The sequence below is a fragment of the Filicampus tigris genome, chromosome 6 (genome assembly GCF_054856515.1).
Source record: "Filicampus tigris isolate MCC_2025a chromosome 6, RoL_Ftig_1.0, whole genome shotgun sequence".
NCBI classification, from domain to species: Eukaryota; Metazoa; Chordata; class Actinopteri; order Syngnathiformes; family Syngnathidae; genus Filicampus; species Filicampus tigris.
The window spans coordinates 29366821-29392835 of NC_141222.1; the positions used below are offsets into that span (position 1 = coordinate 29366821).

The 26015-nt window shown below is 55.0% G+C and overlaps 1 protein-coding gene across 4 annotated transcripts; it reads right to left on the minus strand.

Annotated features, from left to right (window-relative positions):
• Positions 1–801: 801 nt before the first annotated feature.
• Positions 802–24292, minus strand: LOC147146698 (mechanosensitive cation channel TMEM63B-like). Of its 4 annotated transcripts, none has more exons than XM_086032587.1 (24): positions 23894–24292; positions 20912–21184; positions 20756–20835; positions 19398–19436; positions 19060–19153; positions 17637–17674; positions 17414–17556; positions 13382–13433; positions 9603–9711; positions 9465–9535; positions 9297–9377; positions 9104–9227; positions 8663–8796; positions 8448–8585; positions 8224–8377; positions 8008–8114; positions 7705–7791; positions 7547–7612; positions 7300–7462; positions 6555–6660; positions 6300–6467; positions 5306–5421; positions 5148–5231; positions 802–4380 (listed from the first exon to the last, which is right to left on the minus strand). In XM_086032587.1, exons 2-24 carry the CDS (start codon positions 21101–21103, stop codon positions 4201–4203), a joined length of 2526 nt encoding a protein of 841 aa, XP_085888713.1. In that variant the 5' UTR covers positions 21104–21184; positions 23894–24292; the 3' UTR covers positions 802–4200. The 4 variants fall into 4 exon arrangements, with proteins under 4 accessions (XP_085888713.1, XP_085888711.1, XP_085888710.1 ...); XM_086032585.1 differs by lacking the exon at positions 23894–24292 and adding an exon at positions 23550–23694 and having other exon boundaries at positions 802–4377; XM_086032584.1 differs by lacking the exon at positions 23894–24292 and adding an exon at positions 23550–23694.
• Positions 24293–26015: the final 1723 nt, after the last annotated feature.

The window sequence follows — 26015 nt, forward strand, 5'->3', positions numbered from 1 at the left end:
ACTAAGGCGCGTTGCATCGCGGGTATTACCAGAAATGGCCGGATATTGGGAATTGTCCAGTGCGGCCCCCGCGCGGTCGGTGGCGGGCGCGTGCGCAAAAGGTCGGCAAGTGCGGGTTGGTTGGCAGAACTTGCCTCCTTCCGCTTTGGCTTCCCGTCGTCGATTGGTCAGGAGCGTCTTTGAGCGAGCAGAAGCGGGAAGAAGGCCACGCGCGGATCATCGAGACGGCCAAAGCCGCTGTGGGCCATCAAGGGGTGTCCACGCTGACCATTGATGAGACGTTTCATTGACCGACGGGTCGACATCAAGAAGTAGCATACGAGCGGAAAGAATGGCGCACAGCAAGAACTCCAATCAAATGTTAGCGCGAGTGACGTCGGCGTCCAGTGCACTTGGACGTCGACCTTAGATTGACTGTACGCACATTTGGGCGCTTGTCCCGGACAGCAGCCCTTCCCTTTTTCAGCGCGAAACCAAATCCTTCCCACAAGTCGAAAGAAAGGCTTGCAAATAAGCAAAGCCCTCGATGCTTTCCCTTTGTCACGCAACGTTCACTGTTTTCCGTTTCCCGCTCCCTCGCAATAAAACGGCGGTTGCTCGTATACGACGGGAGTCGCCGATCGGCTCTTTGGACGTTAACACGAGGCCAGCGTGCGGACAATCAAAGCGGGCCGGGGACTTTGGCTTCACAGGAAGCGTTGCCCTCCAAGGCTTCCCTCTGTCGGAGCGCTGCAGCTAACAATTCTTTTCACGCCATCTGCCCATTTGCATGATTGTTTTCCAAATCAACTGACAAAACGCTCACATTTCCATCCCTTTATTCCAAAGCAGGACATGATTTCAAATTGACGGTGCAGAAAATGCACAAACATGGATGGACGATGATTCCGCTGCCGGTGGGTCGGTGGGTCGGTGGGTCGGTGGGTCGGTGGGTGGGTGGGTGGGTGGGTCGGGCGGGTGGGTCGGGCGGTGTCCGTTACCATCTGCCAGAAAAAGCGGCCAAAACGTGCATCTTTGTTTTTTCCCCGGTGTAAAAGCAGATCTTCTTCAGCGGGTCCTCTACTCAAAAGTCTGCTTTCAAGTAGGACGACAGCGCTCGGAGTAACTTGGGACAATTTTTTAGTTCCCTAAACGACGATTTGATGATCAAGGTGGTGGTCGATTCATCAATGAATTGCTGCACCTCCATCGGTTGACACTTTTGGGCAACGTTTTGCAAACGTGACACCGCGCTCACGGGTGCGCCGGGACGTCATGGGCTATTTCCGAGCTTTCGGCGGGGGCTTCTTTCGTCCGTCGTTGAACCGTGGAGAAACTCGACTTGCGACGCAGGTAAGACAAAGAGCAGCCACTTTCTGACACCGGCGTCCAATGAGGACACGGCTTGGGAAGTCACCCCGAGGGGACAACGGGAAAGTAAGGACGCAGTACGCAGCGGCCAAAGTCTCCAGCGTGGAGCCGCAAAGGCCGGACCTCCCACCGAGATCTGCCGTGTTGCTCACCACAGCTTTCATAGCTCAGCTCTGCGTTACACGCCACGCCGCGCCGCGCCGCGCCACGCCACGCCGCGCGCGCTCAAACAAAACGCAATGTAAACATCTTTGAAGGAAAACAACACACCTGAGACATCTCTGTCAATCTTCTTCAAATGACTGCCTCACTCATTTCCTGTTCCTGTTGCCATGGCAGCCACAAACGGCGGGAAAGGTTTGTGTGTCCGCGGCCAGAGCTGGGCACTTGAGCCTTTACGGCCGGTCCGTCCTCCGTCCGCGACCTGGGTAGTACCCTTCCGCCCTCCTCACTCCGCCCTTCTTCATAAAAATAATCGTCCTCCTCGTCCTTTTAAAGCACTTGCGTTCCGTCCATCTGCCCCCCCCCCCCCAAAAAAAAAACAACAACAAAAAAACCACCTCTGTACTCAGCAACATGATTTCAAGCTCATTGGCTGGCTCATTTCCTATGCACACCCACTTAGCGTCTGGGAGTGGACTGAATTGTTTCCAACCGTTAAAAACCAAGATAGCATTTAGCTGCAACACAAGACGGTCGTGATGTGATGAAGATGATGATGCCGACCGGAGCAAGCCAGGGGGACGTCAGGAGAATATTTAAGATAGAGTAATAACGCAATACTATTGCGTTTTATTGCAAAACTTTGCGTTTTAACGCAAGACGTTGTCAGTTTTGATCAAATAACTCTTGCAAAATAACACAAGGTTATTTGAAGAGGAAACAAAGACTTCCACTTCCGGTCGTTTAAATGAAGACGCTGGTAGAGATTTTTACGGTCTAAAGATGTCCCACACAAAGGACTACATACTTGGCATGCAAAAGGAAAAGGTACTAAATGTGAACGAAACAAAATTGCTATCCCAGATGACACTCACAACTTAAGACAGGGTGGGCGAGTTTCTGTCAGTCAGTGAAATGGCGTCTTGTGGCATTATCCATGGTATGACACGTGTTGAACCACTAGAGGGCAGAATATGCATGGGCAATGTGACTACTGGGAAGCACATGAAAAGCGTCGCGCGGGCAATTCATGAAGGCGGCTCCGTAGACGAGGACATGCTGTGGTCTTGCTTTTTAAAAGAAGCCAACACAACGCGTCCGGTCGGTACCTGACCTGGTTAGGGACGTATAGAGGGACGGACCAAAACCCACTTCCGTACTTGCGTAGTCCGTCCTTTCTAAAAGTCTTCTAGTCTTTCGTCCGTCCGTCCGTCCACAAAATGGGTGTCCCTGGGACGGAATGCCCAGCTCTGTCTGTGACACATCGGCTTCTTTTTTAACTTTTGAATCGGCGCAAAACAAACAGTTTTGTTAGCTTTGCTAACATAAGCCAATGAGCTAGCTAGCTAGCTAGCTCCAGAAAGTTGTTTGAATTCAAGACGGCTGCCGTTTTCACTCCAAACGGAAGACAAACATAAATAATAAAAAAAAATAAATACCGGCGCCAGTGGACAGCCGTCAAAGAAAGTGCAGTTAGCCTAGCTTAGCGTAACGCCGAATGCCAGATTAGAAACGACAAATGTTGAGTTGCATTCGGCTTTAGAGTTCAAGATGTCTCCCGGCGCTTTGTGGACATGCTGGCTTTAGGCTAGTGCTAGCAAGCCACCTAGCTAGCCATTTTTTCACAACACCTATGTGTCGTACGTAGTGAGGTCATTAAAGGGCGCCACCTGCTGGTGTCGCGTCAATGTAAGACAAATGAAGCTAAAACCTACTGCTCTATGAGCTAATCTATTCCCAGTGCTAAGCTAGGCTAACAGGCGAGGCCTCCTACGCACTTAATACAGAAGCTGGCAGATGAAGGAGGTCAAAAAATCTCGTCGCTTAGCGGCACTAGCACGCCGCACGCGTGCGTTGGCTTGCGGCACCCGCTAGCATACGTGAAAACAACGACAAAGACAGCGGAAGAGTTCGGTCGTGACGCATTCAAACTCAGAAGTTCAACGTGCCACTCAGACACGTTTTCGTCGCTCCGGTCACGACTCGTCCTCCTACTCATATTCCCCACTTTCAGGGCCGAGGCCCCGAAACCAGTGAATCGTGAGTCACGACCGATCCGCCTTTCTCCACCCTGTCCAGTCGCCGTCAGGGCCTGGCAGGAGCTTCGACGAATCGATCCCAAGTCAGCGCAAGAGTCCACTTGTGATGCGTTCCCAACGGGGAGTCGGATGTGGGACTGTGACACGTTTTCACGGCTCGCCGCATCCAGTCGGGACCCAGTCGCGAGACGTATTTGCCAGTCACGATCCGCTCCTGCGGCGTCCCAGCGATTGGCAACGGCGGTGCGCGCAAAGACCGCCGGGGAAGTCGGACGATGTCACGTGACGTTTGAAGGTCCAGTCGCCGTCGGGGTCCGGCAGGAGGTCCGACGGCGGAGTCCAGACGAATGATGAGTCAAAAGCGGTCGACGTGCCGAGCAGAGAAGTCCTGAGCGACCGCTTCGGAAAAAAGCCACCGATGAGAGTGACGACGGATGGCGGCGGCCAGGCGAGGGGACGCGTTTCCAGTTGCATGATGGCTCTTTGGTGCCCACGACAACGCTCGGGGTCAAGTCTTCAGGCTAGGAAGGGGAGGAGCCTCGCGAGTGCAGTGGCGCTAGCCAGCGAGCTCGGCAGCTCGCTCGCTAGCATCGCGTGGTGGCGAGGACCGTGGACTGTCTCCGCCCCCTCCGTGGAGCTCCACGCCCAGTTACTGGCGGACCTCGTTTGCGATCAGACTGTCCTCCCCCGAGTGGAAATCCGCCTCGTTGATGTTGTTGCCGCCGTTGAGCATGTCGTCGTCCTGGGACGACGCCCGGTCCTCCTCGCCCCCGCCGCCCGGCTCGTCCGAGTTGGGGTCCTGGAGCACCTGGGCGATGTACATCTGCTGCTAGGGGGACGCAAAGCGTGTTAGCCACGTCGCTAAGCTTACCCAAGGACATAACATGACTGCGGCGCGTTTCAAACTCGCTGCCGCAAAGATCGAGATTTCTTTTTGAACGACACGCGGGATAAGTGACCATGAATTAGCATTTCTTAATTATGGAACTCATTCAATAATTTCATTGTTTTGTGCGTCCAACATCTGTCAATTCCACTAAATAATTGTTTCATCTAATTACCTGATCGCGAATGAGCACAAGCGATTTTATTGACAGATTTTCTTTTCGTTCATTACCTCATTGAATCAGTTGTTCCTTGATTGTGGAAAACGGACATGTCAAGTTTTTATTTGGAAAACTGTGGCTTCATCAATTGTCATCACGTCACAGATTCGCACGAACCATTACTTTTCTCAAAGAATTTTGGTTGCGTGAATGCCACAGATTTTTTTAGCCCCTGAAATGGAAATATTCATTCAGCATCCATGACTTACTTGACTAGAATTGTGCGGTGTTTCCCTTGAACGTGTTCAATTAAAATATATGTACTATTTTCAAAGAATTTAAAAACAAATCATTGAACACATCTATCATATTTGTATGAAAAACAACAGAAAATCATTGTAGAAAAATCCAAATCCACGAACAAAAAAAATCAAAAATGATTTCATGAGGGTTGGGTCACTAAATACTTGAATTCAAATGGAAAATTGGAGGACCGAGGATGAGCTCCATCAAACTGCCGAGTTGCCGTTTGTTGCTGGCGACCTCTCACCTGCGATTTGGAAGGCGGGGAGGCGGAGCTGCGGGCCGGACGTCCGTTCTCCACCACTTCCGCGTTCGAGTCCTTGGTGTCGATCTGCCGTGCGACAAGGCGCCGTTAGTGCCGGCGGGCGGGAGGGCGGGCGGCTTGCGGGCGGCTTGCGGGCCTACCTTGTAGTTGTGAGCGCTGAGGTACTTGAAGTGTCCGAAGCAGACGTGCGACAGGCACACCACGATGGTCACTACCAGGACCACCAGCGTGAAGACCGACGTGGGCGTCTCGAAACCTGCGCGCTTAGCACCGTTAGCTCGCGCCTCCCAAAGCGGGACAGCAAAATCGTCATCATCTTCCAAACCGCTTATCCTATATAGGGTCGCGGGGAGTTGCCGGAGCCTATCCCAGCTGTCAATGGGCGAAGGCAGACCACACCCCGAACTGGTCGCCAGCCAGTCGCAGGGCACACATAGACGCTGTCACTGAGCGGGAATCGATCCCGCGCTGCCCGCACACAACTCAGGCGTGTGTACCACTACACTATCAGCGGACAGCAAAATCGTTTTCACGTCAAGTTGTTGCGGCAGATCCAGTAATCAGATTGACACATTTTGGACACTGGAGAGTCAGGTTGACAAAAAATTCTCCTGAAAAAAAACCCAGCAGGCATTTGCCCCACTAGCGGGGATAGGTTCCCGGAGAAAATATCTGAATAAGTGACACTCACTTTAATCGCCATGAAAAACAATTTTTCAAAAAGAAAAAGAAGAATTGGGGGATATCAATTGAAATGTGGTGTCAAAAGAAAATGTGGTGAATACGTGTGTGTGTGGGGGGGGGGGGGTTTGTGTTGTGGTTTTCCAAGGAAATCGGCCAATTGGCATCTTGGAACCTGCGTGCTTCCAAACTTTGCCTCGCTAATGTTTGGCTTGACTTGCGCTCAAATGACTTGTGCAAGCATTTCTGCGTCTCACGGAAGCGACACGGGAGAACTGAAGCTCAATATTGCATGGAACGGGGCCGCCCCCTCGTCAACGGCGACTGAAAGGATGGAAATGGAGCGCAATGGCGAAGCTGGACGCAATGCGGGTGAGGGGGCCCCGGCCACCTTCTGCCGACCGACGTATCGGCGAGCGCGCGCGCTGGTGCGCTCCTGTCGCAGCCACTTGCCTGTCCGCATGGTGGAGAAGAACAGCAGCCAGAAGAGGCAAAGGATGGGCGCCGCCACCACCTGAGTCACGGCACCAGAGTGGATCTTTTTGTCCAGCTTGGACGGCAGGTACGCGTAGTACATGTTGTAGCGGTCCACCAGGTGCTTGAGCAGCATGTACATCAGACCTGAGGCCGGGACGGACGGGGCGGTGTTAGGTCGGAGTTGTCGCCGCCGCCGCCGCCGCCGCCTCATCGCGCGCCACACTCACTCACCAAAGGGCACGATGATGGGGCAAGTGATGCTGTAGGCCATGACCACGGTGAAGACGTTCATGATCCACGCGTACGCCGCCCCGAACTGGAACTCGTACGCTTGATGCTGACACAAGAGGAAATGGTGTTAGTCGACTGGCCAGGAAACAAGGCGGCACAACATCAAGTCAGGGCAGTTGCCGTGGGAAGGCCAGGATCTGGCCTTATGCTCCTAGACCTGCTCAGCATATTGGACTTCTGGACCTGGTCTTCTTGATCTGGCCTTACAGTACTGGTTTGATAAAACTGGTCAGGATCTGGCCTCGGTCATCTGGATCTACTTCGGATCTGGCCTTTTGCACCTAGTCTTTTCCACCTGGTGACAAGACCTGGTTTTCCGGCCATAGTCTTTTGAACCTGGATATGGCCTTCTGGACCTGGTCTGATAAACCCGGTCAGGGATCTGGCCTTGCTCTTCTAGACCAAGTTAGGATCTGGTGTTCAGGACCCAGTCTTTTCGACCTGGCCAGCATCTGGCCTTGTGGGCCTGGTCATCTGGATCTGGTTCGGTCTCAGTCAAGATTTGGCCTTCTGGACTTGATTTGATAAGTCTGGTCAGGATCTGGCCTTGGCCCTATAGATCCGGTTGGGATCCGGCCTTCCGGACCCGGTCTTTAGGACCCGGTCAGCACCTAGCCATCTGGAAATGGGTCGTGTCGATCCCAGTCGGGATGCGTCCTTGCCTAGAGGTCGGCCGCGCGCTCACCCTCTTGACGTTACGTCTGTCCGCGGCGGACGGCGCCAAGCAGAGTCGAATCATGTACATGAGGAGGCCCGGGATCCGAAGCAGGTCCATGGCGTTCCCGATGAAGGCCGACGCGATCACGTAGTTGACAAAGAAGGCGCCGTTGTCGGGCAGGAACACGCACCTGAGGGACAACACGCAGCACCTGAGCGATCTTCTTCCATGTCTCCAGGTGAAGAAAAAGTACGAGTAAGTCACGTGGACTCACTCAAAGCGAACGGTGCCATCGGCCAAGAACTTTTTGTCAAAGAGCCAACGGAAGAAAACATCCAGGCTGGAACACACACACGCACAATTGAGGGGGGGTTGGCGGTCAAACGCATCCGGTGACATTTGTATAAACCGACTTGTCAACAACAACATTACCTGCTCAGGCCAAGAGAGGGCAGAAGAAGAACCATGAAGATCAGGAACGTGTAGCACTTGTGCATCGTAGTGCGGTTTTCTCCAGACCTGCGCACGCACGCACGCACGCACGCACGCACGCACACACACACACACGCCTTCAAGTCAAACTACGTCATTCTTAGTCGGGGAACTAAATGCAGACTGGACTAAACATGGTGACTGAGGACTAGTAGTGGCATTGCGACTCAAAGTGGGGATTTTGATATGAGAAGTCATATTGGGACTCGGGGTATGGTGACAATTGGCGCTGACGCTCGAGACCTGGTCCAGTGAGCCTCGAAGAATGCCGAGTAGTAGACGATGGTGGGCAGCAGGGCAGAGAAGGCCCACAGGAGGAGCGTGGGGAAGAACTGGGTCACGATAGGGTTCTGCGGAAGCACAAGCAGTCACAAACTCTGGAGGGGTGACGCCTCCTCCTCACGATTAGCAGGGGGAGGCGGCGCTGGTGTCGGTGAGGTGTCGTGCAGTTGCTCTCACGTTGAGGTACTCCACCGGCTTGGTGACGTTGAACTTGTCCATGGTGGAGATGATGATGGCGGGCGTGGTGAGGAAGAAGAGCAGCAGGAACAGGATGCAGTTGATGATCAGGCAGCGGATCCACCAGGAGACTCCGCCCAGCGACAGGTGCTCCCTGAGGGACGCACGGCAACACGTCAGCCGCCAGAACCGGGACCGGGACGGCGACCCGGACCGGGACCCACCAGCGCACGTTCTGCGGGTCGGGCGCGTACGAGACGTTCCAGTTGTGCACGTGAAGCGCTTCGCTGAACTGCGAGGATCGCGGCTCCTGGCGGCAGCGGCAACCTTGAACCTGACACGCGTTGAAGTCCTTCAGGATGCTGCCGGGACGAGAGGACGGGTCAGCGGGTGGGCTGGGACACACGCGGGGGCCCATCGGAGGGGCGGCGGGGCTCACATGGCGGTCATGGCCTCGTTCTGGAAGGTGACAAAGGCCATGCCCAGAGGTTTGGTGTGGACCTTTTCCTTCTCCTTGCGGTACTCCTCCTTCAGTTTGGCCTCCCTCTTGGTGTAGAAGCTGACCGCCTCCTCCTGCCAGCCAGCAACCCACGACCACACACACACACACACACACACACACACACACACACACACACACTGGTCCTACAATCCACGTTTGACCGTATGCCCTATGATCCACGAGGTGTCGGCGAGGTGTCGTGAGGTGGCTGGCTGTCATCTGTGGTCTAAAGTAGGTGTCGTGTACTTGTCAGTGGGTCAGGTTAAGTGTCGTCTAGGCATCAATTGAGTGGCGGCTAGGTGTGGATCACACGCGGTCAAAGTGTCATCTGGGTCTCGCCGAGGTGCGGCCAGAGCAAGTAAGCTAACGAAGGGCGACCTCCTCGCAGCCGGCGATGGCGCAGCAGCAGAGATGTCCGCAGGGTTTGGGGTTGATCATGGTGGGAACGTGCTCCTTGGCCATCAGGTCGGTGAAGAACTTCTTACTGCGCTCCGTCTTCTTCCTGCGGCGAGGGATCAAACGCTTCAAGATGCAGCTAAGCTAAGCTAATAGCCGCCGGCCGGCCGCTCACCTCTCGGCGTTCAGAGACATCAGCTTGGCCACGTTGTAGCAGATCCGAGCTTCCAGAACCGTGCAGTTCTCGTACGCCTGCCTGCGTAGGGCAAAGGAGCCACATGCTAACCTGCGCACACGCTAACAGGTGGGCATATTCTCCCGAAAGGACGGCAGGCGCACGTACTCAAAGTGTTGTTTGATCTGACTCTCTTCGGCGTACTTGGAGATGCCGTTGATGAATAAAGTGCGTTTCACCTGCGAGGAACAAACGGACGGATTTGGCGTGCGCTCGGCGCGCGCCGGCCGCGCCGCTGATTCTTACCAGGTCGTCCTCCTTGTAGTGCATCTTGGACGTGTGTCGTCTCATGCTGTAGACGGTGAGCAACAGGTACATGAAGGCGAACGTCGTGTGCAGCCACAACAAGTTGGTCCTGAAGACGCAAGCCAATCTCTCAACCGTCACACAGCAAGGACGTCACTCAAGTAGCCACCGAAGTGGCTCGGGGCACGCGCAGTCTTTGCATTTGCAATTACGTCGCCACGGGATGGGATGCAATGGCATTTTCCGCACGGAGATCAAATACGAGAGTTGTCCTGATCCCATCACGTGAGGAGAAAATCGGGGCCCTTCGCCTCACTTTTAGGCGCCGATCGGCACCAGGGGAAAAAGAGCCCATTGGTTCATCTTGCTCATTTCTTACGGCCACAAATGGAGCCATGCTACATGCCGGGATTTCTTGTCGCGTGACAAAAAACGTCGACCGTGCGAAATAAGCCCAGTTTGTTTCTGTGGTCAATTTTGTGCGCCAGGTATGGAGTCGGCTGTGTTGCTTGAAATCACATCGTCATTTCCGGCGCCGCGCGAGTGGCTGGCCCTAACAGCAGCTCTGGCTGACCGTTGAGCCTTTTCGTGTGTTTTTGTACCTTATTATTATTCTACCTCATACCCTTTTCACATAGTTGATGGTCGTACACTCGCGTAGCAATGGACACCCAAATTGCGGTGTTCTTGCTGCTGCTGGTGGCTATTTTTTGCACGATCGTGTCCGGAGACTTGGCGCGGAGCCGCGCCCCCATTGTCTACAGCCGGAATCAGCTGTTAGCGCTCCGTGCTAACCCTGCGCCGGCTCCCGGGGCGCGACCCGATATCCCCCGTGAGCTGAGGAGGAAGAGACGGGGATCTCGCGCGGGGCTTAAACGCCGGGAAAGGAGGAGACGATACCATCCCGTCCTCCCGCCTGTTATCACGAATGGGAACGTTAGATCCCTCCCCAACAAGAGGGACGAGCTAGCGGCGCTTACCCGGCATGAGAGGGACTTCCGGGAGGCTAGCCTGATGCTATTCACGGAGTCGTGGCTAAGAGCGCTAGCGCCGGACGCGGTCGTTGAATTGGACGGCTTCCAAATCATACGTGCGGACAGCACGCTGGAGAGCGGTAAGAGGAAAGGAGGAGGGCCGGCTGTGTTTGTGAAGGATAGATGGTGAAATCCTGGGCACATCACGATTAAGGAGCAGCTTTGCAGCAGGGATATTGAGCTGCTAGCTGTTGGCATGAGGCCATTCTACATCCCGCGAGAGTTTAGTCATGTGATGGCGGTGACCGTTCCCGCCGCTGCCAACGGCGACACAGCCTGTGATATCTTGACTGCAGCCGTGAGCGGGCTACAAACACGGCACCCAAATGCCCTGCCTCCTCTCTGCCTTCACTCACACAGTCTGTCACCTGCCACACCAGAGACAATAAAACACTGGACCTTTTCTATGCCAACACCAAGGAGGCGTACACAACAGAGGGGAAAAGGTCCTACTACAGGAAGAGGATGGAGGAGCAGCTGCTGCAGAATAATGCCAGGGGAGTCTGGAGGGGCCTGAAGACCATCTCAGGCCACGGACAACCCAAGACCCGGACTGGGGGGGACCCGCAGTGGGCAAATGAGCTGAACCTCTTTTTCAATAGGTTCGATCAGATGCCTGCCCCCCACTCAGTCTCTCCTGCTGCAGCCTCCACCTACTCCTCCTGCTGGGTGTGTCACCCCCTCCCCTCTTTTCTCCACAGTCTCCAGCTCCCAGCTACACCAGACAGCCACCACTCCCTCCTGCCCAGCCTTGGCCTTCACAACATCTCAGGTGAAGAACCAGCCGAAGAAGGTGAAGGCGAGGAAGGCAGCGGGTCCAGATGGCATCAGCCCCCAGCTCCTCGAAATCCTGCGCAGACCAGCTGTGTGGAATTGTCCAGCACATGTTCAACCTGAGCCTGATGCTGGGCAGAGTCCCCCAGCTGTGGAAAAGATCCTGCCTGGTCCCGGTGCCAAAGACCCCCCACCCGAAGGAGCTCAACAGCTTCGGACCGGAACGTCTCACCCGATGAAGACCCTGGAGGGACTGGTCCTCGTCCACCTGCGCCCTCTGGTGAGCTCCTCAACGGACCCACCCCAGTTGGCATACCAGCCTGGCATCAGTGTGGACGATGCCATCATCTACCTCCTCCACACTTCCCTCTGCCACCTGGAGAAGGCGGGGAGCACTGTGAGGATCATGTTCTTTGATTTCTCCAGCGCTTTCAACACCATCCGGCCCACCCTATTGGGGGACAAGCTTGAGCGGGCGGGAGTGGCCCACCACCTCACCACATGGATCCAGGACTACCTCACAAACCGGCCACAGTATGTGAGGACGCAGGACTGCGGGTCTGACGTGCTCCTCTGTAGCACGGGGGCCCCGCAGGGAACCGTCTTGGCTCCCTTCCTGTTCACCCTCTACACCTCGGACTTCAACTACAGCACCCCTACCTGTCACCTGCAGAAGTTCTCTGACGTCTCTGCGATTGTCGGCCTCGTCACAGGCGGAGATGATCGGGAGTACAGAGAACTTACTCAGGGTTTTGTGGACTGGTGCCAGCAGAACCGCCTCCTGATCAATACGGGGGAATCCAAAGAAATGGTGGTGGATTTCGGTAGGTGCCATCACCCTGCACCTGCACCGGTGAATATCCGGGGAACAGATGTTGAGAGGGTCTCAACTTACAAGTACCTGGATGTTCATCTGAACAATAAACTGGACTGGAGCGACAACACAGACGCCCTCTATAGGAAGAGTCAGAGCAGACTCTTCCTACTCAGGAGACTGAGGTCTTTTGGGGTTCAGGGGACACTCCTCAGTGACTGACTGACTCATGACTCGGTGGTTGCATCGGTCATTTTCCAGGGAGCGGTCACCTGGGCAGGCGGCGTCTCGGCCCGGGACAAGAAGAGGCTGGACAAACTGGTCGGGAGGGCCGGCTCTGTCCTGGGCTGCTCCCTGGACTCTGTGGACTCGGTGGGGGAAAGGAGGATGATGGCCGAGCTGTCGTCAATGCTGGACAACTCCCACCCGGCCCACCTCTTCCAGGGCACCCTAACAGCACTCCGCAGCTCCTTCAGCGACAGACTGTTACACCCTCGCTGTGCAAAGGAGAGATTCCGCCGCTCCTTCTTGCCTGCCGCTGTCAGACTGTTTAACAAGAACATTGTGTAGTCTCTACAAACTGGCGGACAATAGTGCAACTGTGCAGTCCTGCACCTGAGCTCATATCGTGCAATACCCAACATTCCCCACTACTGTTAGTCTCGTTTTATTTGTATCCAATGCTGTTCCTTACATTTCACTGCAGCACTGCAGCACTGTCACTTACTTGGGAGTATTTTTCCTCTGTACTACGTACAGGCTAAAATGAGTGTTTCTTCATACTTTATATGTGGATGTATGTTGGTGTGTATGTACATGTGTATCTACACATAGTTACTGCGTATATTTGCATAGGTTTGATTCCGAATGTTTGCCGTTAATGTTATACATTAATGGCTACATTATGCCGCCGTCTCTGTGTGACCTCTGTGATCTTTGCTGCTGTAACACTGAAAACGTCCCCGCTGCGGGATCAATAAAGGCCTTCTTGTCTTATCTTATCTCGCTTACGTCGGTAACGTAGCGTCCGAACTCTGGATTTCATTCGCCAATGTCATTCGCGTGCCGTCGGTACCGGCAGATGCTCCGAATGGCGCCACTTGGAAAACGAACCCATCAAACACACGCACAGGAAAATGGCCAAACAGCAAACTCACCCAGACTTGAGGTTTGCTATCGTGGTGCGGCCGAAGCTGTAGGCGTTGTTTTCTGAAAATGACCAAAAGTTGCAAATGATCAGGACGGAACATCCACTCAAGCGATCGTCTAAGCAGCAACTATTCCGTCGTCTCACAATTTGCATCAGCTATTCTGCGCAGCGGTGGACTTTTTCGTACGGCCACCATTGCCGTTTGCGTTACGATGCGCATATGCACTCGAAAAACAGTCGGGTTGCAAAGAAGACCATTTGGGGTCAAAAATGGAGCCGTCCACTACTTGGGCCGAGTCGACCCAACTTTCGGTGTTGTTTTTGCAGAAAACGACCCCAAAAATGGAGCCGTCCACTACTTGGGCCGAGTCGACCCAACTTTCGGTGTTGTTTTTGCAGAAAACGACCCCAAAAATGGGTAGTTTTGTACAAAGCAACCCCAGAAATTGGGCTGGCTCTTTTGCACAAAGCAACACAAGAACGTGGGTCAAACCCGTGCATCGGTCCATTTTTGACCCCAAACGGTGTTATTTGCAACCCAACTGTTTTTAGAGCGTGGGTATTGAGATTTGCAGTCAGACAAAACAAGGTTGAAGAGGGGACGGACTGAAAAGAAGAAGAGACAGGACAGAGAGAAAAGTCAACAAGGTCAAAGTCAACAGGACACCAGCTGGAGGAAAAAGCAACAAAACAAAGACTTTCAGACTGTACATATGAAAATGGCATTTTTGAGGACAGTGCTACACCCTGTGAGGGAAGGCAGGACAGGACCGCGTGAGACAGGGCAGGCAGCAAAGGGTGAGAGCCAGGACATGCTTTCTTTGATGACAAATGAGCATTCCCCCCCCCCCCCCCCCCCCCAGACACAGCCAACGCCGCCGAGGGTTCCGGCAGCGTATAGTCCGCCCGACGCCAAGCCAAACGCGGTGCTCTCGCTCCTGCCGAGCCCCATCGATGCATCGATGAACGGCGGCGGGCCGCCCAGCCCCACGCCGCCCAGCCCTACGCCGCCCAGCCCCACGCCGCCCAGCCCCACGCCGCCCAGCCCCACGCCGCCCAGCCCCACGCCGTCCGCATCGTCGCGGGAGACTCGGATGGGGAAAAGCGTCAACTGGACGCCAAGCTTCAGGACGCATACAGAGACGTACGCTCCCCTCCCCCACCTCGTACAGTCACAACATCTTTCCCTCCTGCCTCCCGCTTTGCCCAGCCTACACCTGTCCCTGGCCCAGGCAGTCATCCCGTCTTGCCGTCGACAACGGATCGTCATCATCCCAGTGCCAACAAGTCTCCCATCATGATCCGGCCGCGGTCCTCACGCTGGTAACCATCAGGTGCTTTGACAGATTGCTTCTCCAGCGCATCAAGCGCCTCTCATCTCTCACCACACTGCTATAAAAAAGGAGAGCAGAAACAGCACAGACCAGCACGCTTTTGTTGTGTTTCGGCCAGAGCTAAACAAAACGGCCTCGATCCGAAGGCCCAGTGAGCTCACTGGGCAACCGAGGCGCTCCCGCCGCGCGTTGCTGGCGACCAGCTGGTCTTGCTGGTGCCGGGCAACAACAGCGCGTTGGCCTTGCTGGCTGGCTGCGGCTCCGTCGGTCGGGCGGCTTGCCCGGTACCCCAAGGTCGGGCTGTTTGAATGTTAGCCGCTCGCACTGCTGCTCTTGCTGGCGGCGTCAGCGGAAAGCGGTCTACGCTGCTTTTCTAGTCGTCCGCAGATTCGCGCTCCACTCTGTGCTGAGCCGCCTGGAGCGGCAGCAGCAGAGCAACGCCTGGATGCTCTTCGCGGATTACAGCTCGTCTTTGAATACATTCGACCCCGACGCGCTCGTCACCGGATCGGACACTCCGGGACTCCCTCCGCCCACACGTGTCAAGATCAAAAGGCTTCCTTAGCGGCAGGCACCAGGCAGTGAGACTCAGCCCCCATCTCTGGCCGCACGCTGAGCGCCGGTTCCCTTCAAGGTTGTGCGCTGAGCTCCCGCCGCTGTCTGGAAAGCCGCAAGCACAGTCCAGCCCGCGACAGCAACTTCATCGGCAAGCTTGCCGACCACAGCGCAGTGGTGGGACTCATCCCCAACCGAGACCGAGCTGGCGACCCGCTGCTGGGAAAAGGAGGCAACGGCAGGAGGTGCGGCAGCGGCTCCCATCCCAGATATCCCCTTCCGTCAAGGGCGAGCGTGCGGAGAGGGTCCGCACTTTCCATTCTTTCGGCATCCTGATGTCCGCTGACAACTTCTGCGCAGAAAAAGGTCACTGCGGTTGTGAAAGCAGCGGCGACACTTTTCAGAGAGTCCTTCGGAAGCCCAACCTGGACTTCGGAAGCCGGCCTTGGACCGCCTAATCCGCTGAGAGCCTGGCGATATGCGGCGCGACGCCACGGCAGGGCCACCGCGACCGACAGGGAGGGCCAACAGGGAGTAGGGGGAAAGGCGGCGCACAAAGATCACGGACGGACCGCTTTACACCCGACCCCGCCTCGGCAGCGCAAAGGACATTACGAAGGGCAGCTCTCACCGAGCCTGACAAGCCAAAGCCACTTTCTTTCTGCGCCAAAGAAATGGGTCTGCGCGGCCCGCTCTCGACCGCAGCGCAAAACCAAGCATGATTTTTGTGTTGTACACATTTCAGATATGCTGCTCTTTACCTCTTCTTTTCTTTTCTTATCTTTTACGTATACATGTCTGCACTGGAGAATGACCTGCATTCAATCTTGTTGTGCAGACAAGACAAGAGAAGGCATTCTATTCCATTACATCTACAATCCACAAGTCCACGGGTCTACAATCCACAAGTCTACAAGTCCACGGGTCTACAATCCACAAGTCTACAAGTCCACGGGTCTACAATCCACAAGTCTACAAGTCCACGGGTCTACAATCCACAAGTCTGCAAGTCCACGGGTCTACAATCCACAAGTCTACAAGTCCACGGGTCTACAATCCACAGGTCTACAAGTCCACGGGTCTACAATCCACAAGTCTACAAGTCCACGGGTCTACAATCCACAAGTCTACAAGTCCACGGGTCTACAATCCACAAGTCTACTAGCCACAAGTGAGTAGGTTTACCTTCTTTGGACGGTGGTCTGGCCGCTCCTTGGTTTATCAGCAAATCTTTACTGATAATTCGTACTAAACAATCATACGCATACACACAAACACACACACACAAACATACGCACACAGCACCACTTTCTGCTTGTCATTTTCATAACGTGACAAACAAAGTGACTTGTTATTCAGGTTGTAGGTATTGAGTAGTTGTCCAATCAATGATACTATTGATTATTAATCAGATGTGCATTTTTTTGCCTGACATTTTTTTTGCTAAATCTTATTTTTTCTCCACCCGTTTGCTGTTTATTCACAGTTTTTTTGTTGCTCATTTGGCACAGTGAGATGTTGAAACTGAAAAAAAACCCTATCGGTCCATCCCTAAGCAGCAGTCATGAAAATTCCATCCTCACGCTTGGAAGATTCTAACATTCATTCCTTTTGTCAATGATTGACAGCGATGTCCAATGATACAGAGCTGACTTGGAATACAGCCGATGCGGACAGTACATGAAAGTGCGGCGCTGCGCACTGTATTCTCTTCCATCCGCTGTGGAGGAAATAGGGATGTCGCGACCAATGGGACCACTGTGGTCTCTTTTTGGGGAAAATTGCCGCTAGAGGGGTCGGAGCCCTGAGCCTAGCCCCTCCACACGTGTGCCCCTAAAAGAAGGTGTGCAGTGCGCACGGCACATTGGAGGTTTCGCTTTGATATATTTGACATTTTGCTTTGATATGTTTGACATTTTGCTTTGATATATTTGAGGTTTTGCTTTGAGGGCCGGTCAGAGACTGGGGCCGGGCCCCACGTGGCCCCCGGGCCGTACCTCGCCCGGTCCTACTCGAAACCATTCATCGATTTTCAAACTAGTCGCTTCATCCGATCACGGATCAGTTGTCGATGAAGCCGCAAATTGTTGCGCAGCCGCTCGTCTGTATGCATGCGGCTAAGCGGATCGGCGGAGCCAGCGCGGTCTCACCCAGCAGGTCGCCCGAGAAGTTGACGGGCAGCACGATGCCGACGGAGAGGACGCCCACCACCACCAAGAGGCCGATGATGTGACGCTGGAAGGACAGGTAGTGCACCGCGTCCTCGCCGCACTTCTCCCGGATCTCCTCGTCCCTGCCGCCGGCGCAGATGTCGCTCGCGTGAGCCGCCCCCGCCAAAGACAGCAAAGGAGCGATTGCCGATCGATAACTCACTTGATTCGGAAGATGGCCGTCAGCCAAGAGCAGAAGCCCTGCGGCCGCAAAAAAAGAACCGCAGAAACAACTTAAGACGGCCTCACTTCCTGTTCATCCCAAGACTAAACATACTCCTGTTGTCTGGGTTGACCTGGATGGGGTCGGGCCGAAAGAAAATGCAAATAAGCAGGCAATCGAGTAAGTAGGGAACCAGACTCAAGAAAAAAAAAAGGCAAAAAATGAGCAGGGAATCGAGTAAAATAATGTGAACAAGAAGGGAATTGGGTAAAAACAAAAACATGGACAAAAGGCCACTCCGGGAAAAAAGAAAAAAGAAACACCTGAAGAAGAGGCGAATCGGGGGGAAAAAAACACAAAGAAGAGGGGAATTGGGTAGAAAAATAATGTCACTAAGCAGGGAATCAGGTTTAAAACAAACAACTAGTGCTGTCGAGCCATTCCGTTTTGGAAAACAAATTCATCGCAACATTTTCCATAATTAATCGCATTTTTAAACTACGATTTTCTACGAAGCTTGGAACAGATATTTACTCGAGTAAACTCTTGAAATGAATGTGGGAAAAAATGAACAGTATACTTCAATTCAAAGACTGTTCTAATAGCTTTCTTTCATCCTTGAATACGATTCTGTTCAAGTAAAATACAACAGTTGAACGATATGCCAAAGACGTACAACTAATGCGGTATTCGAATTTGGTTTCGCAAGGTGCACAAATTTTGCATTTCTCCAATGAGCTGTTGAGCAACTTTTGAAAGTAAAACTACCTAAAAGTCCGTTTCTGCGTCAGTGCCTCTCCGCTAAGTTTGGATGCAAAGTGAGCGGAGGTCAGTTGCCACAGGAAGTCAATAAAACGGAGTTAACGGAGTTCTTTTTTTTATTTTTTTTTTTCAAACGCTTTATAAAATTTTAATTCATCTCCAAAGTTAATGCATTAACTTTGACAGCTTTAAAAAAAAACACACACACACACAAACAAGCAGCGAAAGAAAGAAGAAAGCAAAGCAAAAAAAAAAACGCAAATAAGTGAGGAATGGGGCTCCCCCCCCCCCACTAAAAAAAACCAAGCAAATAAAAAAAAAACAAGCAAATAAAGCAGGGGATCGGGTCAAAAGAACTCACAAATAGCAAAGCCACCAACAAGCAAGTCGTGTATGTTGCCCGAGTGGGCGGAGCCTCCGAGGGCCCCTTTGGCTGACCTCTGACCTGCTCAGTGTTTAAGTGGATTAGCATTAGCATCAGCATCACCTGCGGCCGGCGGATTAAAACGAAAACATGCTGATCCGTCCCCATGGCGACCGCTCCACAACACGTCACTGTGACGACGACTGCTAACGACGTACGTGTTCTGAATTCTTCGACGTAGCATAGCATGCTAGCTGAGCAAAGGAGAAAAGGAAGGCGAGAAGGAAGCGTGCTCACATTGTCGCGTTGCTCCAGGTCGACAGAGCTGGAGACGGATGTGAGGCGTTCGTAGCGGTCGGGCGTGTCCGAGTGCATCGCCGCCGACGCCACGCTGAGGAGACAGCCAAAGGGAGTGTTAGCGCTTAGCCGTTAGCGCTCGGCTTCGAGCCTGCGCGGCCGAGGCATACGATCTAGCGCGCGCGCGAACACAAAGACCAGGAGCTAACACGACATCACTTCCTGCTCACGGCCATCTTCGGGCCTGGAGCCGACTCGCTAGCTGGCTAGCACGCCACGGGGACGACGGTACACACACACCCACGCACACACAGACATGCACACACACACGACATTACCTTTTGACCGGCTCATAGTTATCCCTGTCTCGTCTTCGGCTGAATCGTTTTCATGTCGGGGACAAGCACGCAGAAGGGTTAGCATCTTAGCGGCTGTTAGCGTGCTATCAGCCGCTCAAGTCAAGCACCCATTGTCTGGGTGCTTTATTGTTTTACCATTTAAAGAAGTTGACTTCTCACTGCGCTATCAAAACGTGCGAATCACAATCAGAATCCTCTTTATCGGCCAAGTTCAAAACCCACGGGGGAATTTGTCTTGTTTGAGCCACGCCAGCATTGCAGCAAGCAGTACCTCTGCAGGTTCAAGATGACGACAGTTTGACCGCGGAACGCATTTTGTCCCGCACGCCACAAAGCGTAGCAAAACACCTCACGTCGGACAAGCCGCTGTTCATTATTAGCCGGATAAGCGTTGGCCAGGTCTCAAGTAGGCGTCGGCTAGGTGTCGACTGAGCGTCAGTTGGGTGTCGGCTTGGGCCGCGCGGCATATCCGAAGAGCGTCGTCGTGCCACTGATGTATTGCAGAGGATGTGCAATATGCGCAACAAATACTTTCACATGGCCGCGTACGCCTTGCTGCACGTCCCTGCCGTTGATCAGAGGTCGCTGGCTCGCCCGCTCGCTCGCCCGCTCGCTCATGTTATGTGACTTTGAAAAAAAGGAGAACAGTATCTCCGGGGGTGCCCGGATACCGCTTTCCTCTGGGCTCGAGCCGACCCATCGCTGAGCATCTCAGCAGCAGAGGACAGAGGCGGAAGCAACGGCGGCCGCAGGAGAGCAGGAAATGAACCGGGCCCCAAGCGACAAGCAACCCGTGCCTCCACACAATGAGACGTCTGCAATATGGGACCACTTCGGCTTCATTAAGGAGAGTTTTGCCAGTTCATTTGTTGGGCTGGGTGGGGTGCGTTTTTCCGCAAAAGACATTGGACATTGGCGTCCACCGGACGAACGTCAAGATGAATAGCCCGTGGGCATTTTAGGGCCGGGCCCCGGCACGAGCGTACGTGTCCAGATGGATCCTCTTGCCCAATGACTCGCTCAATTGTCGCACCGCCGGAAGCCAACCCGAAGCCCGCCTCTCGCTGAGCCGCGAGTCGGCCACTGCTCGCAAATGCTCGCCAATGTCGGCTTTTCCCCAGTGTTCCATTTGGACCACGTTCCAAAGACCTGCGACGAGAAAAACCGTTTGCCACAGGGGAAAAGTCTTTGCAGGCCGCGAGGAAGCCTGACGAAAACCCGACATTGGCTACGCCGGCTTGCTTGCTAGCATTTTGCCGCCTCGGGGTGATGCCAGCTTTATTAGTTGTGCGGATGGGAAGTCTGGGGCGGCCGCTTCCGCGCCGCGCGCCTCTCACCTGTCGGCGTCGGTGACCAGCGCCAGACGTCCGTAATCCCACGCCACCTTTCGTAGGATGGAAAAGACGAAGAGCAAGACCTGCGGAGGAAGACGCAGCGCGCGCGTTAGGCCCGCCCGCGCGAGACGCAGGCGCTTTGTACGGCGGCGGTCTGACCAGGAAGCACATGAAGTCCAGCGCCAGCACGGTGGGCACGCCGCCGAAGGGCAGGCCCTGCAGCACGGTGCTGCGGATGCGCGCCGAGTAGCAGTACTCTTTGGAGCCGCCGTCGGTCGAGCAGTTGTCCCGCGGTCCGCAGGCCCGGGCGCCGCCCGCGCTCGCCATGGCAACAATCAGCACCGGCAGCATGCTCAGCCCCGCATCCCCGCCTTCCGCCTGCGCGGGGAGACCGGTCGACGGCTGTCGACGGCGTTGGCGGGGTTGCCCCCCCTAAAAAAAGAGCCCCGCGCCCCGGGGGAAAACATGCTGAGGAATATTTTCATCATGGTCGTCCGGACCATGCGCCGCGCCGCAAGTATTGACGGCAGGACAGTGTAACAGCAGCAGCTAACAGGTGCAAGCGCCAGACAGATTTGCGGGCATCCGAGAGGCTTTGTCCTCGCGCGCCGATGAGGAAGCCGCGAGGGTCGGCCGCGAGGGTCGGCCGCGGGGGTCGGCCGCGGGGGTCGGCCGCGGGGGTCGGCCGCGGGGGTCGGCCGCGGGGTCGGCCGCGAGGGTCGGCCGCGAGGTCGGCCGCGGGGTTCGGTCGCGGGGGTCGGCCGCGGGGGTCGGCCGCGGGGGTTGGCCGCGAGGGTCGTCCGCGGGGGTCGGCCGCGGGGGTCGGCCGCGAGGGTCGGCCGCGGGGGTCGGCCGCGGGGTCGGCCGCGAGGGTCGGCCGCGAGGTCGGCCGCGGGGTTCGGCCGCGAGGTCGGCCGCGGGGTTCGGCCGCGAGGGTCGGCCGCGAGGGTCGTCCGCGGGGGTCGGCCGGGGGGGTCGGCCGCGGGTGTCGGCCGCGAGGGTCGGCCACGAGGTCGGCCGCGAGGGTCGTCCGCGGGGGTCGGCCGCGGGGGTCGGCCGCGGGGGTCGGCCGCGGGGGTCTACTGGAGAAAGGCGGGCACTGCAGGGACAAGGTGATGGTTCGGATCTCTTTTTTTTTAAACTTGGACAAGTTGGGCGGGCGGGGGCCGTAGTTTGCCCGTGCCCGGGTGAGCCACGAGGGGCGGCCACCTTTCCCAAGCTTTGGCTCAAGGCAAGGCAATATTTGGTTTCCTCTCCAGGTGCCTTTGTTTTGCTTTGAGCCCTCCCAAGACTGCTCCTCTTCCTTGTCGGGCGGTCCAAGCTCAGAAAGGCGCAGCCGTGAAGCCGCTGCGTTCTGACGATGTCGCTCGCGATGCGGTGACCCTAACCCTAACCCTAAGACGCTAGCCGCCCGGCGACTGGAGTCAACTTGCGCCAAGGCCGTCGAAGCCGCTTTCATCCGCGCCGTCTCTTTTGGAGACAAGCGAGGCCGAAGCGTACGTTTGTCTTTGCAATTGGCGCTCGGCAAGTGAAGAGCGTTTCCCGCTTTGCGCGACGCAGACTTGGCCAACCGAAACCGCTGGTCGCATCAAGGAGGAAACCAATTGGTCGTGGGTTGTTCAATGAAGTGTTCCATTTTTTCTTTCGTAATTGGGATTGGTGATGAACCAAGCAAAAAGGTTCGGATCACATATTTTTGATGATAGCATTTTCCGCAGGAGACTCGAACGCTAACATTTGGACAGCCGCGGCCCTACAACTTCCTGGCCGGTATCATCGCTTGGTTGACATTTGGCCAGCCACCTTTGTGCCCGACGGCCTTTGCTTGCCTTTGCTTGGCCTTCACCGTCGAGGCTTCTGACAACATGAAGCCGATGAATCTTTGAGTAGCGCTCCCGGAAATGGCCGAGTCCCTCCGATCTATCCTTTCAATATTGCCGCTGACGTGCATTTAGAGCTCCTCCCAGATTTCTTGGTTCAAGCGGAGACCACACGCGCGGTGTTCTTTTTTTTGAGGGGGGGGGGAGTGGAATGCCTCAAAGAAATCAACATATTCAAATTCAGCAGACTTAGCGAGCGGCAAGGCAAGATGGGCGCCGCCGGCTTCACTTTCCGCAACAGCGAGCAATGCGGGCGGCACGAGCGGTCCGGGGGCGCCTTCGCAAATACGCTCGGAGCTCAACTTTGTAATAATTGGATACTTAGACTTGAAGAGACTTTTTTTAGGCACGGGAATTGCACCGAATGTCGTCGCTTTCCCGCTATTTTGGTCAAATCCGCAACGAATAGTGGGTAATGTGCTTCGGCTTAGGGGCCACGGAAGCGGACTTGGCCCAAGTGCGGAGCAAGGGCGCAAAGGGGGCACTTGGCAGACGCCCCACCTACTCGTACCCTTCGCGCAAGGGTGCAAGTGTCATGGGCCAACCATTGGCCATCAAATGCCGCCTTGGGCCAAACGTGCAAAAGTTTGCCTCCTACTTGGGGTGAAGGACAAAGGGCAGCTTGACAAGACGCCCGCCGAAACTGCAAACACCCACAGTATAGATGATTTTTTTTCAACACAAGATGTTAGCACGTCGCCATCAATGATGACAAGTATCAAATAACATGTCATAGTTGTGCCAATAATCAATATGTTCCACTTTTGTCCAAGACAACAGCAATAAAGATTTGCTTTGTTGATGTTGTTGTTTTTTGGGGGGAGGGGAGGGGGGGTTGCATTTTAGGCTTCCAACGATCATATTGCCAACATTGTTGTCTTGCTAGTTATTGCAGCATACACAGGGAGCCCACTAACCTTTTTTCGGATTTCAAGCGGACGGTTCACCAAATCGCCATGTGACGTCATCACATGACATCATTCGGCAGGCGCGAGCCGAGCCGAGCCGAACCCGCCCAAACGAACCCAACTGGCAAAGCTCGGTGTCCTCTGCGCGTGTTACGTAAGAGGCAAGCGCCCCCCCCCCCCCACCCCTCCGGCAACGCGCTGCGGCGCTCGCGCCGGCCGGGGGTGCGTGCGTGCGTGCGTGCGTGCGTGCGTGCGTGCGCGCTGCTGCGGGCGGATGAAACAAAGGACGGCGGCACGAGCGCGCGCTCGCTCGCTCACTCGCTCGCTCGCGCGGCCTTTCGAGCAGGCCTCACCTGAGCACCGGAAGTGGCGTCGCGTGGCCTGAAATCCTCACGCAGCAGCGCCGAGCGTCGCCGCGTCGTCGTGCCGCAGCGCCGACGCCATCGCCGCCGACCAAGCGAGCGAGTGCGCGCACCTGCCGTTCGAGCTCCTCGTCCTCCCGCTGCTGCTCCTCCTGCTGGGCGCCCGACGTAGAAAACGAAGCAGGCAGGCCGTGGCGGTGTGGCGGCTCGGGGTCGGGCTCGGGCTCGGGCTCGGGCTCGGCCTCGGGCTCGGGCTCAGGACCGACACCGGCTCAGGCTCCAGCTCTGGCTCGGTTCAGCTCGCCTCGTCCGCCGCCGATGCTGATGCTGCTGCTGCTGCTGCTGCTGCTGCTGCGGACGACACGCGGCGATTCACGCAAGGCGCCGACAGGGGGCGCCAAAGCGCACCTTCACAATAAAAGCTCTGCCAGTGACCACTCAAGTGGATGGATGCTCGCGACATTTTGTCCCGTTGAGCAACTGCAACCGCTGGCAAGCAAAAAGCAAACAACACTGGCTGTGCACACCCTCCCTTATAGGGAGGTGTCTGTGTTCACAATGAACCTTTTTTTTTTTTTTACATTTGGGTTGGGGTCATTTGTTTGCCTTTCATTAAAGTCGACGTGAAGCCAAACTGATTTTTTTCCCCAGAATATCTTCTACACAGGCAAGGCATTCTGATGAATATTGCTTTGTGAAATAAGAGTTAAGCAGCCAAATCCCCCCCTGTTTAGTCATCTCGGGGGCGGACATTTTGTCACTGCTGTCGACTGAAAATGACATCAAAGTTGCTCGGGGCTCAGGTAATGACCAATCGTGGCTCGGCTCCAGAAAACAAGGGAGCCGTGATTGCAGCGTTCCAACTGTGATATCATTTTCAGTCGACAGAAGTGCCAAAATGGCCGCCCTCGGCCGGCGATGGCCAAAAAGGGCTGGATGAAGTCACCTTCCGCAAAGGCAATATTCATCAGAGTGCCGTCTTTCAACTAGTGGGGCTGCATATAAAAATATTCTGGTTTGGGTTGACTTCACCTTTAAGCCTGAATAAAGATCAGCTCTTCTGGTAGGCTTCTTTTCCCTTTCTCACAGAAGCCCGCAGGGCTGACTGGAATGTGGAAGCGTTCCTAATTGGCTACCCCCCGACTAGGCCGCAGGTCCGGATCAAGAAAAATGCACGCTCGCTTCTTGGGAGAGTTCAAGTGTGTTGATTCTTTGGAGCAAAAGGCTTCCTCCTGTCTCGCCAGCGCCGCCTAGAATAGCGGCGATTCTTGTCACATGTACTTAGTAGCCAGCACTTGCCAAAAATTCCTGTAGCTCTTTCAATGTTCCCACCTTTTCCCCCATTTTTGGAGGGATGTGCGGTTTTTGCACATCTTTGCTCCGCGTGACGAGGACTGCGCTCTTTCGTGCCTCGGAAATGTCTTTGGAGTATCCTCCTGACTGGCGACCCCGAACGACGACGCCGACGCCGACTTCCCTGCGGCACTGCGGCAGCTCTCTGCCGACCAAAGGTGCCACATGAAAATGCTCAACATGAAAATGGTCAGGAAAAGCCTACTAGAAGAGCTGGGTTTTATTTGCGCTTCATGACTCCCTTCGAACCACTTTGAATGCGATGTCAGCCGCACCCCGAGTTAGAAGAGGGTGTGCGCACTTGCGCAACTAAATATCTCAGCATTTTCCCCCATTTCCCCTCTTGACAACAACAACAACAACAACATTTCCCCCCAATTGATTTGTATAGATCACATGAATGGTGGAAAGGTACTGGCATAGAAAATCCAATTTGGACTTCCTCGACTCTGACTTGACGGCGCTATATGCAAGGCCGATCGCAATGAAGTTGGGCCGTTGTGCCAAACGCAACTCAAAACAACGAGCAATCATTTGCCAGTCATCTTCAAGCTGGATTTTGACGGGGAATGGGCTACAGAGACATTTGGAGTCCAAACTGGCCGATCCACTTTGAATGACAAGCGTGCGTGGCTGCTGCAACGCGTTTGTTTGCCCCTGCGTTGCGTCCGTCACCTTTGCTGTGACCGACGTTCAGTCACCGTTTGGCAACTGGGGACGCTAATTGCCGAAGCCTTGTAGGTGGAACTCGTTCCCGTTT

Coding starts and splice junctions, on each gene's coding strand:
- LOC147146698 (XM_086032584.1), bottom strand. CDS start 23,600: ATGACGTCACATGGCGATTTGGTGAACCGTCCGCTTGAAATCCGAAAA. Junction 21,185..23,549: donor CGCTTGAAATCCGAAAAAAG/GTTAGTGGGCTC, acceptor CTCTTTTTTTAG/GGGGGGCAACCCCGCCAACG. Junction 5,232..5,305: donor TCAGCGCTCACAACTACAAG/GTAGGCCCGCAA, acceptor GTCGCACGGCAG/ATCGACACCAAGGACTCGAA.